This window comes from Thunnus albacares, chromosome 12 (genome assembly GCF_914725855.1).
Source record: "Thunnus albacares chromosome 12, fThuAlb1.1, whole genome shotgun sequence".
NCBI classification, from domain to species: Eukaryota; Metazoa; Chordata; class Actinopteri; order Scombriformes; family Scombridae; genus Thunnus; species Thunnus albacares.
Genome location: NC_058117.1, coordinates 30318823 through 30337259, shown reverse-complemented (window position 1 = coordinate 30337259; position 18437 = coordinate 30318823). Strand labels below are relative to the sequence as shown.

General features: G+C 40.1%; 1 protein-coding gene across 1 annotated transcript in view; it reads left to right on the top strand.

The window, feature by feature from the left end:
* Positions 1-4117: 4117 nt before the first annotated feature.
* tmeff1a (transmembrane protein with EGF-like and two follistatin-like domains 1a) overlaps positions 4118-18437 on the top strand; it is a 104902-nt gene continuing 90582 nt past the window's right edge. Inside the window, exon 1 of the mRNA XM_044368920.1 lies at positions 4118-4819. Coding sequence (XP_044224855.1) covers positions 4669-4819 — 151 coding nt within the window. The 5' untranslated portion in view covers positions 4118-4668. The remainder of the gene's footprint in view (positions 4820-18437) is intronic.

Sequence of the window (18437 nt, the reverse complement as noted above, 5' to 3'; positions counted from 1 at the left end):
AGCACACGGCACATGGAGTTATGACTTTGTTTGAGTATAAATCACAGGACAGCCTCTCCAGGGCTCCATAAATGCCTTTAATGCAAATATTTAAAACATCCACAAGATTCATTCATGAAGTCTGTGTTTTATATGTTTGTTTACACTTTTCATTCATGGGTGTCATCTTCATCCGGATTGATTTAAACCTCCCACATTCAGACAATAATAAATAAATGAAAAATTAAAACTACTTCTGACTTTTTAAAAAAACCAAGAGGTGACTTGATCCTCTCTGTTTCAGGTGGGAAACAGTTTTGCGGTGTGATCTCTCTTCCTCTCCGCTCTGCCGAATAGCTTTTGTCTTAATTTCTCACTAAGCTTCATCTGCTTTTGTCTTCTGTTCGAGGGGTTTAAACTGAAACGGTCGTGCAGTGGTCGCTGTCAGATTATTTCCTCACACCATATGTCTCCGTCCCACAACAGAGAATTACAGCTTACTTGGCAGCACTGACCAGGCCTATTAAATATTCAGCAACACTTTACAAATAATTCCCTACGGGATGTTTCTCAAAAAGAAGTCATTTATCTGTGAGGAAAAAAAGAGACACACAGGTCAGAAGAACATGCAAAAAAATGTGCACAAGCAAACATATAAATCAACATGTTTGGAGAATATAAAATTAATACTGAATGAATATTTATTGGGTTTTAAAGGGAGCTTTTTGTGCAAGAAAATGCATGTTTCTCCCATAATTATTAACAAATGAAACACTTCTATTCATGAAACTTGACAGGAAATCATTTAGAGGTGACAGAGCTGTAAAAAATGTTTTATTAGATCAGCTCTTTCTTCTTTTTTTTTTTTATTATTTTACACCCCACTGTGCAGGGGACTTCTGATTTTCTTAACAATAAAAATGAACTTGATGAACTTTTTAGGAAGCTGAAAATAAGATGAAAGTACATTTACTTAAGTACTGTACAATTTTGAGGTACTTTACTGAGTATTTCCATTTGATGCTACTTTGTACTGACCCTTTGGAGGGGCCCGACCCCTAGGTTGGGAACCACTGGACTAAACTAGCTAACTGTATATAAAGTGGTGTAAACTAGCTCCACCTCCAGCAGCTACAACAGTAACATGCTGCTCTAACACTGATGCTTCACTATTAATAATCTAATGATGTCATATATAATAATATATCAGTCAGAGGGACCAAACCACTACTTTTACTGCAATACTTTAACTACAGCGGCTGTGGCTCAGGAGGTAGAGCGGGTCGTCCACTAATCGGAAGATTGGCGGTTCGATTCCCGGCTCCAGTCCACATGCCGATGTGTCCTTGGGCAAGATACTTAACCCCAAAATTGCTCCTGATGGCTGTGCCATCAGTGTATGAATGTGTGTGAATGCTTAGCTTCCTCTGATGGGCAGGTTGGGACCTTGCATGGTAGCCCCTGTACCCATTCAGCGTATGAATGTGTGTGAATGTGATTCGTAGTGTAAAAAGCGCTTTGAGTGGTTGGAAGACTAGAAAGGCGCTATACAAGTACAGTCCATTTACATCAAGCTCATAATACTTATGTACTTTTACTGCAATACTTTAACTACATCAAGCTCATAATACTTATGTACTTTTACTGTAGTAAAGGATCTGAATACTTCTTCCACCACTGCCAAAAACCTTTCAGAAACTGAACAGAGACAATCAGATCCTTTCTCTCAGTGATCGGTCAGCTGTGTGGAGGTCTACACTACATCTGTCATGTTTCATCTTTATGTGACTCGCAGTTGGAAACGAGAAACAAAACATCACGGTTTATGTGAAACTTACTGCCTCATTAAGGTCAGGGGGACAATAGTGGAAATGAACAGCAACATCTTGTGTTAAAGTCTGATGTTTTCATCATTACTACGGCCGCTAGAGGGCGCTGTCACTTGAACGTAAATATATGTTATTTTTGGGCGTTTTGCATGGTGCGAGCAGTTTTCCAGGACGGTAAAAGGAGTTGGAGGTGTGCAGCTTTAATGAAAATCCTGCAATAACTAGTAACTAGTTTTCATCAGAAACAAGTAGTGAACACAACACTGACCTTTTAAGTTGATATGTTGAACTTGTTAGCAAACAGTTGCTTATTTCCACATCCAGCAGTTACGGAGCAACATTATCGTTCATGTGGAGTCGTGTTTCTGTCCACCTGGTGAATGTAAGTCCAATATTCACTCTCTTTTAGCTCTGTTTTTGTTCTCCACCAACTCCTGAGGGAAATATCTGGCTCTTTAGCTGCTAAATGCTCCACTATGTTCAGCAGCTAGTCTACAGCTAACTGTGTCTGTTTGCCGTTTGGTGCTGAGCAGGTAGTGTACAGTGGCTTTTTAGAGCTATGAGAGCACTGAGAGTGAACCAGAACAGTAAAGTTGCAGCCGGACAGACAAACAATGAGCTGAAACTCACTATAAAGCTCCGTAAAGCCGAGAGGAGCTGCAGAGTCACTGATAATTCTCTGTAGGGTCATCATTATGAGCAGCTCATACATCATTTTTATTATAAAAGTATCCATTTCAGCAGCTTTAAGTGCATGTAAACACACTGCATGTCAAACAGCAGGTTATGAGAGACACACAGGATCTTTTCATTAGTTCAGGAGCCAAAGATTTCTAGCTGGAGCTGTCTGTAGGTAGAAATATTTAAGTCCTCTTGTGTGAAATCCTGCAGAGAAGAAACAATAAAAATGTGATTGAAATCAGTTTCAGTCCACTACTGTATTATGATGTAGACGATACCTGAGCTGGTCGTTGAAACAGGACCCAACACGACTCATTAAACCCTCCGTGTTGACTGGATTAATATTTACACAGCTCACATTGGCTCACAGCTCCATTCTGGGAGGCACTGGCACTCCACCAAGACAGACTGGTGGACTAATTTGGCACGCCACCTTTCATCCAGCAGCTGTTAGTCTACCTTGTCTCCATCACGCTCTGATTTTAGCGGCAGCGGCAGCAGCAGCGTCGGCGGCAGCAGCAGCGTTGGTGGTGGTGGCGATGTGTCCTCTGCGGTGCTGTTGGACACGGTTGGTTCCACGCCAGCAGCTGTAACAGCTCCTCCGGGCACTATCATGGCTTGCCAGACGGCAGAGTGGAGCGAGCCTGTTTTAAATCACTCACCACACTTCCTGGACGAGGTTAAAGAGCTTCCAGAAGGTGTGGAAGGAGGGAAGAAATAAAGAACTCCTCGTTGATTTATTTCTCCTCAGGATGACACTGAGCCAAAGATCAGGGAGGCACTTTAAAATCCCACACAGACTGTGGAAATTAATGACTCGCCCTTATAATAACGACCACAAACCCCTGAGCAAGGCACTAAACACCAGCTGCAGACTTGATTTGAATGTAATGGTTGTATACAGCGTGATAATCTGAGCCCTGTGCACACACAGTCTCAGTTCAGCATCTCTACAAATTACATTAATATTTCACAATTTCTCGTGATTTACGTCCACTCAGTCCCTCGTGTAGAGAGAGGTGGATGGTTATTTTACCCTCGTTGCATGTAACACACATCTCTCTCCCTCCTTTTGTTTCCTGTCTGTCACTTCACTGTTGACTGTCCAATACAGGCAAAAAACATGCCAAAGAAATTATGTTTGAAAAAAAAAAAAGCTAGCCAACAGACCCCTCAGGCTATAACTCAGAACTAACAGCCATGTTTCCACGGTAATAATCCCTGCTGATTAGACAAACTGCACATACATCATTCTGCACAGAGACGCTTAAACATTCAACTGAAGGAATGAGAAAAACACGTTTCTAAATGGAGGGGGGCTTTAAATCTCTGCCTGCACCTCTTTTAATTAAAAAAAACATTAAATTAGTGAATAAAATACAATTAAACTGAAATAAGCACATTTTTCAGGTTTGTAGGTGATGTGAGTGCAGTGTGTCGTTGCGTATTTGGTGTTTGCGTTCAGAAACACTTTATTTTCTTTGGCCTTGATGCGTTCTGTAAGGTGTGCGTGCGTGTATGTGCGTGTGTGTGCGCGCGTGCGTTAGGGGCGTGTAGGTGGAGGGGAGTGTTGCATCCTATCACGTGACCAGCCTTGTCTGTCCTCTCCTCAGTCCGGATCTCTTTGTTGTGGTTGCAGCTGCTGCTCGCTCTCTCTTTACGCACCGCGGCTCCGCTACCGCCGGAGCCTGGAACCGCTTTACCGCGCGGTAAAAATAGAGCCGGAGCGCCCTGATTATCACTCTGTACAGGGGAGGGGGGAGATCAGGTCGCGGAGGATCGCTACGTGTGCGAGATCCAGTCGATAGAAGCTGAGATAGATAAATCTAGCAGAGGAAGACGCGGAGCTTCGGAGAGGAAGGATAGCGAGGATGCTGCCGCTGCCTGCTCTGCTTCCACCGTGGACAAACCGGACCGCCTCCGAGGCTTCCTGAACGCGGAATCAGCTCTCTATCTGCACATTCCTCCATATTCACCACAGACTTGTGCGCTCTCTCTCTCTCGGCTCTCTTCTTGCTCTGCATGAACCTGCCGGTTTTTTTTAAATTTTAATTTCTTTTCTCGGGATTACGCTGAATTGTTTCCACCTGAACACCGAGTGATTTGTCCGCCGGTGTCTGGAGGGTTTTGAGGACGGATCATCATCATTATTATCACCATCATCACCATCATCATCATAATGGTGTCAGGCGCTGGGAGGTGTCCCGGCGGGGTTGTCCGGTACCTGGTGTCCGCCTGCCTGCTGTCCCTGCTGCTCTACCTGCCGGAGGCTCGGGCGTCTTATTACCCACAGAGCGGAGAGTGCAAAGGCAAAGGGAAGGACTGCACAGGTAAGACTGCTGCTGCTGCTGCGTGGCTGTGCGTGGCTGTGCGTGGCTGTGCTGTGGTTGTGCGCTCCCTGCACCTTTTTTTTAAAAAAAAAAATCAAAATCACTTTCATACTGGAGACAAATCACCATAAATAATGTTGACAAATCAGCATTCAGTTCATGCAGAGCTGCGTGAGAGAGATGTACCGTAACTGTTAGATTCCTGTAGAGACTTCTGCTCTGTTGGGTCTTTAATGTTTATTTGTATAGAGGCAAATATATAGCATGAACTTATGCCACACATCAGCATTTATAGCCTAGTTTAGTGTGCAAGATGGGCTTTTTTTTTTAAATGCATGAAACTCAACAGTAAAATGAAACTGCACAGGACTCAACAATACATTATGCACACATTACAACACGAAACTCAACAAGAAAGCAGCACAAACAACCCATAAAGCAGCGGATCACTCATGACTACATGATTGATCTCTCGGCGGCTTCAACACTGAGTTTCAAACGTTCCCGGTCATGATCCATTTTGAGTTGTGTGTTATAAAAGAGTTCCACATGTTGATGATGAAATGGCATCTTAATATTCCCAGTAGACGCACCTCACGTCAGCGAGAGGTGCCAGCAGGTCACCGAGCACCTGATGAGCTGGAGATTTAGGCATTTATAGATGAGTTTATAGCGACCTTTGTGTGTCTTAAGCTTTCATAGAGTCTAATTATAGTAGATATCAAATGTCTCGTGCCCTTATCGGACCGTTATGTTCCTTCATTAGTTTCCAGCTGACTCAAAGATCACATTAATATTCCTGTTTGTTGGGGGAGGAAATAAAATCAATATCTCGGCTTTATTATGAGGAATTTATCTGCTATAGATGGATCTACTGTATCCCTGCAGGGGCTTGTTAGTGAGTTTATGATGACTCTGCAGCTGTACTATATTTATTTAAATAACGATGCTCATACTTTATATTCACACACAGGCTGCTGATGGTCCACCAGTGACTTTATAAAAACCTTCTTCGCTGATGGTTTTAGTTATTGATCAGTTGATTTAAGCTGTTTATCAAGTCAAAAATAAAAAAAAATTGACAGTGTTTTCAGCCTCTACAGTGAGAGATTGAGCTTGTTTTTGTGTAATTTAAGGTACTTTATTCATTACAATAATAAAATAGAAATACAGAGGAATGTAATTATATGTATATAAATCATATATATATAAATAATTAATCAGTAACTATATGTTTTAAATAAATATAGAGAAGTTAAAAGTACTATATTTCTCTCTTGGAGGAAGAGTATGAAGTTAGACAGCACGACACAAAGTGGAAATTATTTTCTCGATTCACTGGTGAATTGTTTGGTCTATTAAATGTCACAGAATAGTGAGAAATGTCAGAATCAAAGGTGACACGTTCACATATCTTGTTTTGTCCGACAAACAGTCCAGAAGCCCAAAATATTTATCAGTTATCAGTTCAGTGTCGTGTTTGACTGAGAAAAACATGAAATCATCACATCTGAGAAGCAACTTTTTTTAGCATTTTTGATTAAAAAAATGACTCAAAACGATTCATCAATTATCCAAATAGTCGCTGATTAATTTGCTGTCAGTTGATAATTGATTAATTGATTAATTGTTGCAGCTCTAAAGAATGATTAACAGTCAAAAAAAAAATGTAAATGACTCTAAAAATGAAAATAAAATGAACACATTAGAGCTGTAATAGTGTTTCTGAGCTACTAACCATCACTCATAATATTGATTTAATATTCCTCCAATATTATCTGACAGGAATTATCATCAAGACTATTCGCAGCCATGTTTGCATCCTGCATTAATATCTAATATTCATAAATTCATTATAACATTATACTGTTCTTTCTCTTTGGAGCTTTTATTAAATATTTAACAGCAAAAAACAGCAGTCATGTAAATGAGTGTAAGCTGTCACTCCGGAGTGTGCGGAATAACCCGCCTCACCCATGTTTTATTAATGCATAATGCATAATTGAAGCACTGAATTGCCTTTTCTGTTGCTGCTCACAGTGTGTGCGTTGAGAAATGGAGCATTTTTTTCCCTCTCAGACGATGCTGATCTCTGCTCTCCTGCAGAGGCCCGACACACCGCGGCACAATGCAATATTCTGCAGAGCCGAATGAAAACGTTCCGAGTCACTTACCAAAGCAAATACCTTGATTTATTTATTTATTTATTTTAGCACGCAAAGTCTAGTTCACACATCCACTGTTTCATGCATAGCAATAACCTTGTCGCACTGCACTGAGTCCTGATACGAGATAATTGACTGCGTTGCTTTCGCAGCTGTTGTTCATCAGAAAGAAAAAAAAAAAGAAGAAGAAAGAAGAAGAAGAAAGGAAGGCTTTTTACAGTCGCAGAAGAAACTGAACAAAATGGCTTTTGGCAATTTGTTGGAAGCAGCAGCAGCAGCAGCAGCCCGCTGTGTTCAGGGGATGGAAGGGAAAATGCTGCCCTGGAGAAGCATCAAGCATTTATAGCAGACCATTATTCACTGGTAATATGAGTGCACTGTAATCTGTACACACTGGAAAATTATAGATATAGCATTTTTTTAACGTCAGCTGTGAGCTCCTGAGGAAGCCTGGAGTTTGGGTTTGACGCTCAGCGCCATCTTTTCTAGTTACTTAAAGGTGAACGTCACTGATTTCTCTACCTCAGAGTGTGTTTCCAGATGTTATATGTGAAAAAAAAAGTTGTTTAGTTTTGAAGAAGAAGAAGGAAACTTCTTCCAAGAATCTACAAGTCTAGCTGCTCTTGACTTAAAGCTTTTGGATGACTGAAAAGCTTCACAGACAGTTTAGTTTAAAGGCTTTGGTGTCTCCAGAGGGAGCTGTGTGTGTGAAAGAATTGCTGCAAGAATTTGAAGCATCAACAGCTAGTTTCACTACTTCTAATTAGGTTTTTGGTTCAAAGACTGGTGATATTCTTTATTTTTTGTCTCTCAATACCTTCTAACTTCAGTATCCTACCTAGCTGCTGAACATAGTGGAGCATTTAGCAGCCAGATATTTCCCTCAGGAGTTGGTAGAGAGCAAAAACAGAGCGAAAAGAGAGTGAATATTGGACTCACATTCACCAGGTGGAAACAGAAACACCTCCAGGAAGACTCTACATGAATGATAATGTTGCTGCTGGATGTGGAAATAAGCAACTGTTAAGTTCAACATATCGACTTAAAGCTGATGATGTGACAGTGTTGTGGTCGCTACTTGTTTCTGATGAAAACTTGTGGACAAAACATCAGTTAATGCAGATTTATGTTATAACAAAACATTTGATGGTTTCAGCTTCTTAAATGGGAAACTTTTGCTGGTCTTACATGATGGTACATTAAATATTTCTGGGCTTTGGACTTTTGGTCGGAATAAAAAAGACATTTGGAGACGTCACCTTGTTCTGTTTCCTGATGTTTTATAGATTGATTATTAGAGAAATGGATAAATCCATAATGAAAACATAAACAAACATGCCGCAACACGACACTCTCAGTGTGGCGTTTTCCGATCAGGTCTCTCAGCTGCTTCACGACGACATCAGCAGCCCAAAGTGGACAAACAGTTATCGTGTGAGCTGTCCTCCTCCGGAGCGTTTACACAGAAGTCTTCTTCAGACAGAAAGAGTTGATTATTGACCTTCTGTCCGGCTCTGGTGTCGACTGTCTTGAGAACAAACGAGATCGATGAGTATGAATCTCTGACATTAAAGTCAGCTGTAAATGTCGTGCACATGTGTCAACTTCCTGTCAGGCAGTTCAGCTCTGTCCTCCACATGTTGTTGTGGTGCGTGGAGCTTTTTTATCCCGCATGTTTGCTCACAGTGAAGATTTTTTTGAAGGCACATATGTTCAGCATGACTCAACAGTCTGTTGGTTTTTACTTGTACCCCAGATCTTTTTTTTTTTTTTGCTTCTAACAGCCTGTTAGTTTCCTCCAGCAGGCGTTTGATGGGTTGATTAATAACCGGCGAGCTCTGGGCCTTCAGTATTTGGATCATCTCGACTACATCTTTTACAGCATGTGTGATTTCTTTGATTGAATCTGATCTGTTGATTTAATGGACTCTCTGGTTGGTTTCCCTCTTTGCTATGATTCTTTTGGGCAGATCTGAACATAACATTCCTCCTCGGACCAGAACAATTGAGCAGAGACCCAACAGAGGAAGTGGTCTCAGTCCAGTCACAAACAGATTCTGGAGTGGTTTGTTTGTGGTGGGAACGTGATCTGACTTCCATCTGACGACGAGGCTGCAAGTCTGAGCTGTGCGCTTTATATAACCTTTATTAAATCAAGATCAGGATCTCTTTTTGCTAGAGAGAGAGGGACTCTAGCACAGCAAAGAGACAGAAAAAACAAACAAAATCCCACGCAGCAGCAGAAACAATCACTGAATAGATGAGGTTAAAAGTTTAAAATTAAAACTCTGTAATTCATTTCATTTATAAAGGTGCAAAGTAGTGGAAGTCTTTCCAAGTTCAGTATTTACCTGAGGGGTAAATACAGTTAAAGAGTCCTAAGTTGGTTTATAAATGAAGAAGAGAAGTCGTACTGACAGCTTCTGCAGGAGACATTTATAAATAAAAATGACATAATGTAGTTTTCTCCTTGTTGCTGCAGTTTCATATCTCCTGTAATGAAACACAAAGAGCAATGATAAACTGCATCAAGCTGTTTAAAAAAGGACATATTCTGCACATGTCCAGCTCTATATTTATATTCTCGGGGCTCAACTAGAATATCTTTACATGATTTACAATGAAAAACTCCTTATTTATCTTCTACTGGCTCTTTATGCAGCTCCTCAGTTCAGCCTCTGTCTGAAACAGGCTGTTTTAGCTCCTGTCTCTTTAAGGCCCCGCCTCCTGATGAGCCCACTCTGTTCTGATTGGTCAGCTTTCAGGAAGCTTCATAAACAAACTATAAACAAACTATATTAGCAGGATTTCACTTTTTTTTCCTTCTTTGTCAACTTCTCAAATCCGTCTGTACATGTCGGAGCAGAATCAGATCTAAATTATAAGAGTGGACGACGTGAACAACACACGGAAGAACCTTAGCGACAACCTTAGCAACCGAGGCTACCAAATAGATGCACATTTTTGGGCGTGTGTGACGAAACAACGTCAGCTCATCAGGGAAAAAAATAATGATTTGGAATAGGGGTGTGCCTGAATACAAATATGTTATTCGGCCAAGCATAAATAGTGGGTTGTTTTTTCTAAATTAATATTTGTTTCATACAAATATTTTAAAAATTATTTGTTTTTGGGAAGAAAAAAAACCAACATGTTAAATACCAGCGCACAGGTCGGTTACATCTCTATCTCAGTGTCTCTCCTCTGCTCCGCTGTGACGTCTATCAGCAGGTCTCAACAAGGGGAGTCACATCCACCTGCTACATGACGCACATTTCCTAATTTGGACGTCACTCCCGGAGTTGGCGGCGTTCCCCAGAGATAAAGCTGAACTACTGACACAAATGAAGTGCTCCCAAGGGAACACTTATTGTAACACTTTAATTTTCTGAAATTAAAAGTGTAATAAAAACAAAAACAGGATTTTTAAGCCTCTTTACACTTTTATTTGAATACAAATACAAATAATTTTGCTGCCTCAACAAATACAGATACAAATACAAATACTGGACCCTCTACACATCCCTATTTTGGAACTTTGTCCACGTTTAACATCTGACATTTTAACAGGATGTAAATGATAGAAAATCCCAAACTGAACTTCATCTGAGTCAGATTATATTCCGGGACAAATCAACTCATCCTGTATAATTTGGCCTTCTGGGAGATCCTTTCAGATCCTTTCAGTTTGAAATCTGTCTGCCGGCGCTGATGGAGCTCAGTGAAGGAAGGAAACTCATATGCATGACAAGTATTTTTGCGAAACAGTAACAGGCGTGATTAAAATGTGAACAGCAGCTCTGACATTAAGAGTCCGTGCTGTCTGCAGATGAATATTGATGTCCTGTCCACGCTGTTTACAGTTTACACTCAGGCCGTTTAGCCGAAGCTCTCATGCAGAGCAGCTGATGATGACAACAGCATCAGCGAGCAAGTGAGGGAGGGAGAGAGAGGGAGGGAGGGAGGGAGCGTGGTGGAGAATAGTGAAGAGCAGGTAGAGAGCTCCTACAGAAAAGCAGAGGGAGTTGTGGGTTAATGGTGGAGTTGCCGCGGGGCGCTGTCTGGGATTCTCACATACAAATGTTTTGCTTACAAATAATTAGGCGTCGTTGAGCAGATTGCTCTTGAGGACGGCTCTCGGGCTGCTGGGAAATCAGCAGGTAAAAGAACGGAGGGTTGAAGCATCAGTCAGAGCAGCTGCTCCGGGTTTGGGCGATGTCTACAGAACGGGCTTATGATGATGATGCTTTTATTGCACTTACAGTAACGTAACGAGCGTTGTTGTCGTCAACTCGAGCACTTCACGTGGTTCACTGTCTCTCCTCTGCTCTGCTCAGACGACACACACACACGGAGCGCTCAGCCCCGCCTGCAACGTAGCGTAACCATAAATGACAGCAAAACGCAGGAAACACTGTTTATTTATGTTATTTACCTAATTTATATGCGCTTGTTTCATCTCAGCTCAGTGTGAGAGTCTGCTGTCATTTACGGTCGTGCTTTAAATCAGGATGTTACGATGGTAACAGGCTCAGCGCTCGATGACTGTCAGCTATTGGCGATGGACGAACCCTACCAGCTGCAGTGTTAAAATTTAACAAGCCTCATTCAGACAGGAGGAACATTTACTCAAGTACTGTACTCAAGTACAATTTTGAGTTTCTTGTACTTTACTTGAGTATTTCCATGTGATGCTACTTTATACTTCCACTCCACTACATTTCAGAGGGAAATATTGTACTTTCTACTGTATTACATTTATTTGACATCTATTTTTACATTGATGTATTGATACTTTTACTTAACCCTCCTGTTGTCTTCCCGTCGACCGTGCAACTTTTGTCAAAAGTGACCCAGGAGGACAAAAGTCCACAGATGCTATAAATTTTAATAAAACACTCAAAATTCAACGAAAGTAGTGATCATTACTTTTACTTGCAAAGTGTGTGATATGGAACCATCCATGTGATTTTCAGGCAATTAGATGAAAGAAATTCATATTTCTGATATAAAAACATTTAAAAACGGGTCAAATTTGACCCGAGGACAACAGAAGGGTTAAGTCAAGGACATGAATACTTCTTCCACCACTGGATGATCACAGGGGGAGGTGGGGAGTGAAATAATTGAATTCCTGGTTCTGGACGGCATTTTAACCAGGAGGAAATGACATGGAACAATGGGACAGTAAACCCTCTCATCAACCTGTGTTAAGTGTTAAGCAAAATCATATCTATAAGCAACTAAACACAACTAATACGTATAGATTTATGTATTTTCCAATTGGTAAAAATTGAAGTAAAACATCGCAGGTTGAAGTTGTTGAATCTCGGATGAAGCTGTGTGTGTTTAACGAGGGTTTTATTCCTCATAACGGAGCAGAAACAAAGAGACGCTAAACAAAAAGATGTTTCTTCTGCTCTCTGTCTCCTTATGAAGAAACAACAACAAAATATCAGTTTATTGGAAACACAGACACCAGCAGCAACAACAGCATTAATCATGTTTTTGGCAGAGTTAGCGCGGCTCCTCCAGGTTTTTACATATCAGGCGGTTGTAAGTATTTCCATGTGGATCCTGCTGATTGATGATTCTTGTGCTCCTTTAATAAACACAAAGACGTGTCTGCCGTTATTAGACACAGGGTTCATTTTTCTGCTCATAACAGTTTTATGTGAGTCATTTCATCATTTCCCCGACTGACTCATTTTTATCGTCTCTTCGTATAATCACATCACGAAAATACTACAAAATTTCAGTTTTGTTTTGTTAGTTCCATCTAATTTGACATATTTTACTTAGTGTTTATGTTTGAAGGATTTTCCTGAAATCAATTTTTTATTATTCTGTCTTGTTTGAAGCTGCTGACACTGATTTAATGACAAGCTGGTTTGTATTTAAACCAGTGATGTCAGTCCTTTTTGCTTGTTTCAGTTCTCTGTTAATCTCTGTTTAAACTGAGATTCCTGCTCTCAAATCATTTATCAAGCTGCATATGTTAACTAGGTTTTATGGCACTGAACATACAGTATATTAATGATAATTACACTTCAAAAATCCATCTTCCTAAGCCATTTCTATCGTAAAATCCTAAAAACCCTTCTGTCTTTATAGTTGTTTCCTTAATAAGTAAAAAAAAAAAATACAATATTTCAATGTGTTTCCACTTGAAAGCAACTTTTCGTAAAAAAAAAATCTTAAAATAAGTAAGATTGGTTGCTGCATTAGAATGAAGAACAATGAAACTTGTCTTTTTGGAGAAAATAGTCCAAAAAAAAGTTGAATTTGATTCATTATTTACTAGTTTTTTAAAGAAATAAGACTTCAAGGATACAATACAGAAAAAAATACTGTGAAAAACTTCTAATATAAAATAGAGAAATACTAGATAAGAAGATTTTTTTCAAAGCATCTTGACAGTAGTTTTATCTTTGGTACAAAAAGTTTCTCATCCCTTTCTGGTCCACTGGTCTATTTTTAGGATTCTCGTGCCAGCAGATGTTGGAGAGCTGACAAGTTATTATGTGAATAAAAGTACAGATTATGTCTTTTATATCATTTTTTTGAGAGCATCTCAAGCCTGATTATTATATGTGACTAAGAAGTGAGAAAGCTTTCTGTAGTTAAATAAAAACAACAAAGAGCACAAAACACCAACACCAAATAAACAATGAAATGTTTAAAAATCTGCCATGAACAAGGATTATTTTACTTGTTTCTAAAACACATACATGTGTTTTAATGATTCTCTGACATGATTTTTTATATTATTCATTATTCCGTCTTGTCTGAAGGTGACGCTGATTTATAGAAAACGCTTCATACAAGCTGATTTGTATTTGAACCAGTGATGTTGGTCCTCTTGAAGGGTTAGCCCTAACCCTAACCCTGACCCTAACCCTAACCCTGACCCTGACCCTAACCCTAACCCTAACCCTGACCCTAACCCTAACCCTAACCCTAAACCTAACCCTAAACCTGGTCCTAACACTAACCCTAAACCTAACCCTAACCCTAACCCTAACCCTAACCTTAACCTTAACCCTAACCCTAACCCTGACCCTAACCCTAAACCTGGCCCTAACCCTAACCCTAAACCTAACCCTAACCCTAAACCTGGCCCTAACCCTGACCCTGTTATGTTACGATGGAGATTCCTGCTCTCCAACTGTTTCCAGGTTGCGTATGTTATCTAGTTTTTATGGTACTGAACATATATTTATTCTCTGCGTTGTATTTCTCTGTATCTAGAAGCTGAAGTGTTTTTGTAGCTTGTTTGTTTGTGGAAGAACTTAAAAACTTTCTCCCCACGGCGGCTGTTTCCTTCTGCTTCTCAGTCAAGGACGTTGCCTCTCCTCCATCCTCCATCTCCGGAGACTCTGAGGTGTCAGAACTCAACTCTCTGTTTGCTATGATCACCTGCTTGGGCTTGTCATCACTTACATGACTGACAGGAACTGCCTTTAGAGCTCGACACAACCGAATGCATTTTGAAGCCTCGTGAGACTTTGCCGGGAATCGATCTGGAGAACAGATGCTTTTCAGAAGGTCTGGAGAAAGATGTCGAGTTCATTTCACAGTTTCAAGGTCTTGAAAAGTGTCTCAGTTATATAATGAAGTCTGGAGGGAAACAAGGGAACATGCTAACAGATTATATTTTGTTGTAGATCTGATGCTAGTTCACATACTTGGATCATCAGTTGATGTGAAGAATGTGGACCTGATCACATATATTTGTTTCTATAGTCTGCGACAGTTATCCTGAGTACTTAACAGCATTTAGTTCCAATTAAAGGAAATCTTAATTCAACCTCATACAATGAGGTAACGTTATATTATACAGATCCCTTAATTTTATACTAATTTCCTGGACGTTTTGCAGTAATTTGCAGGTATGTGTAATTTGTAGGACATTATACAGAAAGGGTGGTGCAATCTGGTACAAATTATGTAATTATGTGTTACAAATTATTACAAAATGATTCCAACACCTTTGGGATAAACTGGAGTCAGACTTTATCGCCGACATCAGTGTTGGACCTCATTAATGTTCTTGTGGCTGATTGGTTCCAACGTCTGCTGGAAACTGAAAAGACTGAAACTAGAAGAGCACATTAATGAACATGGTGTAGCAATCACTGCTCAATTATCACATATGGCTAGAAAGTTTTGGTGTCCACATACTTTTGGCCATGTGGTGTAGAATATAAGGGTAAAATACAGGATGTTTTCTTATCATAATCAACATCAATGCTCGTAGTTTTTCTACACTTTGAAGATATTCAATGCAGAATTTGCAGTTTTACTTTTTTAAAAGTTTGATCATTTGCACCATGTGTTTTAACGTGTGCACATATTTAGCATTTCACTCCTATAACAGACTCATGATGGACAGTTTTTTTTTTTTAAAAAAAAGGATGAAAATCGATGCAGCAGGACTAGAGATACCGTCTTTTTATTTTACGCATTCTTCTTCCTTGTCAAAATCTGGTGCCTACATTATCCACAATGCAACTCCACCACAGAGAGTTCTGTCAGAGATTCGGGTGTGTTACGCTAGTAGCGGCTAACGTAGCCTGGAGCTGCTAGCCTCCAGTAGAGATGAGGAGCTACAGAGGTCTGGTAACCTCCTTCAACCTTCAAACTTGTAGTCTTCAACCCCAACTGACACTGACTCAAGTAACATCACTGGAGGCAATTCATCAGACTTCACACAGCTCCCTCTTGAGACACAAAAAGGCTTTATATTACTTTTTATTCAAATACAACACCTGGAAACACGTGCCGAGGTGGAAAATAGGTGGAGTTCCCCTTTAATGGCTCCAGCTTCACATGAAAACAACCTCTGCTGATGTCTGAGCTGAAAGATTCTCAGGAAACCTGTATCGAGATATCAAGGTTTTTGAAGAAGAGAGATTAATTTTGAAATTTTGTTGATATTAGCTTAAAAAAAAAAACTCCCTTGGCTTTTTGGAGTTTAATTGAGCCTCAAGGATAAAACGCACCGTGAAGTCAAGGTGCTCTTTTATCTCATAAAAAAACCACATTGACCACCTGCTTGCTCATTTTGAGTCAGAGCATCCTAAAAATGAAATGCCAGGACAGAGTGTGTCTGACAGATTACATTTGTGTAGGCGGAGATCAGATGCATTTTTCACTGATGTCGGTTCACTTTCTCCCAGCGTCGCTCCTCTCCAGCTGAGAGGGAATTATCCACCGATCACTTTTGCCGGCTGAGTTTAGGGCAAACCAATTATCTGCAGTGCTACAGGGTGACAGACGCTTTTAATTGTCTTTCATGAGGCAATAAAAGGTGTTTGTCAACTGGCTGGTTGTGGACTTTCTAAATCGGCCTCGGTTCTTGGAGTTTAATTAAGCCTCGAGGCTAAAAACACATCGTAAAGTCAAGGTGCTCTTTGGGTGAAAACAGGGCTGCAGTGAGTCTGTGGATGTCAAACTGTCTGTGAAGGTTCACAGGGTTAATTCTCGGTCTGAAAAGGAAAAGTAATCCAAAAAATTAATCACATTTAAGTCATAATCATTCAGAGAGCTTTCAGTTTTTCAGTGTCAATCATTAAATTCTCCAACAAAATAATCATTCAGCTTACTACTCTCTGTCTGATAGCTCTTTCTTGCTGTAAAATGAAGTGATGACTTTTATGTTTCTTGTTTATTTGGTATAAACACAAGAAGAAGAAGAACTTGATAGTTAGCATTAGCTGTGATTGTTACTGTGGCTGAAAAGACAAAGAAAAGAAAATCCAAAAATAAAGACGTCATCGTACCACCCACCCCTGTTTGATTGGTAGAGCCTGTGCCCACACTAGGCCATCATATTATATCTGTTTGTTTTACATACATTGTAGGGACCAAACCTGGCAGCTAACCTTATCGGGACACGCCTCTATTCTGGGGAAAGAAAAGCCTGTAATAGCTTCTTTTGGGGGTTAAGATTTAGTTTTATGGTTAAGAGTAGACTTAGGTTTAGGGGGGGTTAGGAAAGTCACTATAAGGATATGTAATTAAGTTTGAATGTGTTTGATCACAGGACTTTGCATCAACAGTATCATTCAGCTTTATTAATTATATCAGAAGATTTGTCACACCCGCATTTTACTCTGTAGAGGGTTGAATATACTGTTATTTACCTAATTTATGTACACTCTTTGTTTCATTCCAGCTCAGTGTACAGAAATACACCGATATGAACAACCGCCTTACTGCACTAGAGCCAAAGACAAAACTATTCTGAGTTTTCTACGGCGTATTGGTGTAACTTATGGTCCTGACGGTGCTGTTGTCCTTCTGCCTCCATTCTTTGTTTCTTCTCTTCCATTTGTTTTAGCTCCTCTCTGTGTGCTATAAAGTTGGCCATCAAAGTGAAACGACTGATCATCATCCTCATAAAAGTCCACAGGATAATGCATCACTGCACTCAGTTTTTTTTAGTTTCCTTACAGTCAATCTTATACATGTAAATAAACCAGTGTGTATAGATGAATATGTGGGTGGTTCACTTAGCCAGCAAGTTGCCCGGGATATAGCTCCCTGTGCAGTTAGCCATAATGCTGCTACGGGCAGCTAGTTCCTGTGTTTACTTTCGTTCAGACTCAGTAGTAGGAGGCTGACTGAGCTCCGATAACCATTGGTATACATGGTGTTTAAAAACTTCTTCTTAATGACCATTAAACAATAGAGACCAGAGCTGAAATATCAAATTTAACAGAATTTATTGTCTTGTACAAGAAGGAGCGTTTCACAATGCAACACGCAGGATGAGGTTACAAAGAAAAAGGCTCCCAGTGGAGCAACTACAACAGGGTTTTATATACTTTAAATGGGCGTTAAAGTTCTTTTCTTAATCTATCAAATACAGACTTATAGATAACGTCATGTCTGTTTTCAGTTCTCCTGTCCAGGAGCCATCTTGCCCAACTGACCCCCAGATGACATGTCTCACCCTGTCTCCAATGAATTTTAATTTCTACATTTTCCTCTTTACAAATATAATGCTGAACCTCCTTCAACCTGAGCTGATGATGAGTCTGCTGATGTTGCAGAGTTGCAGTGCAAGACAGGAACAGTTCATCATGATCTAGATGAAATAGACAGTGAAATCATATTTTTTATAACACACGGTGTACGGCCTCATTCGCCCGAATCTCAGTCTGAATCACTGGAATCTCTATAGCGGAGCTGGAAAGAGCAAAGTCGACCAGTATGACCCACAGAGCCACAACTGTCACATTAATGGGAAAAACAACAGGTTCAAATAAAGTGGATTCTCCCTTTAAGGAAACAGTGGCAAAAAATGAACCTCAGGAAATTCAAGAAAAATAACTAAAGCTGAAGCAAAACAAAAAACAAACCAAAACAAAAAAAAATCAATAAAATCACTGCAGACAATCACAATTTTCTACAAGCACTCAGATACCATCATAAGAGCATCAACT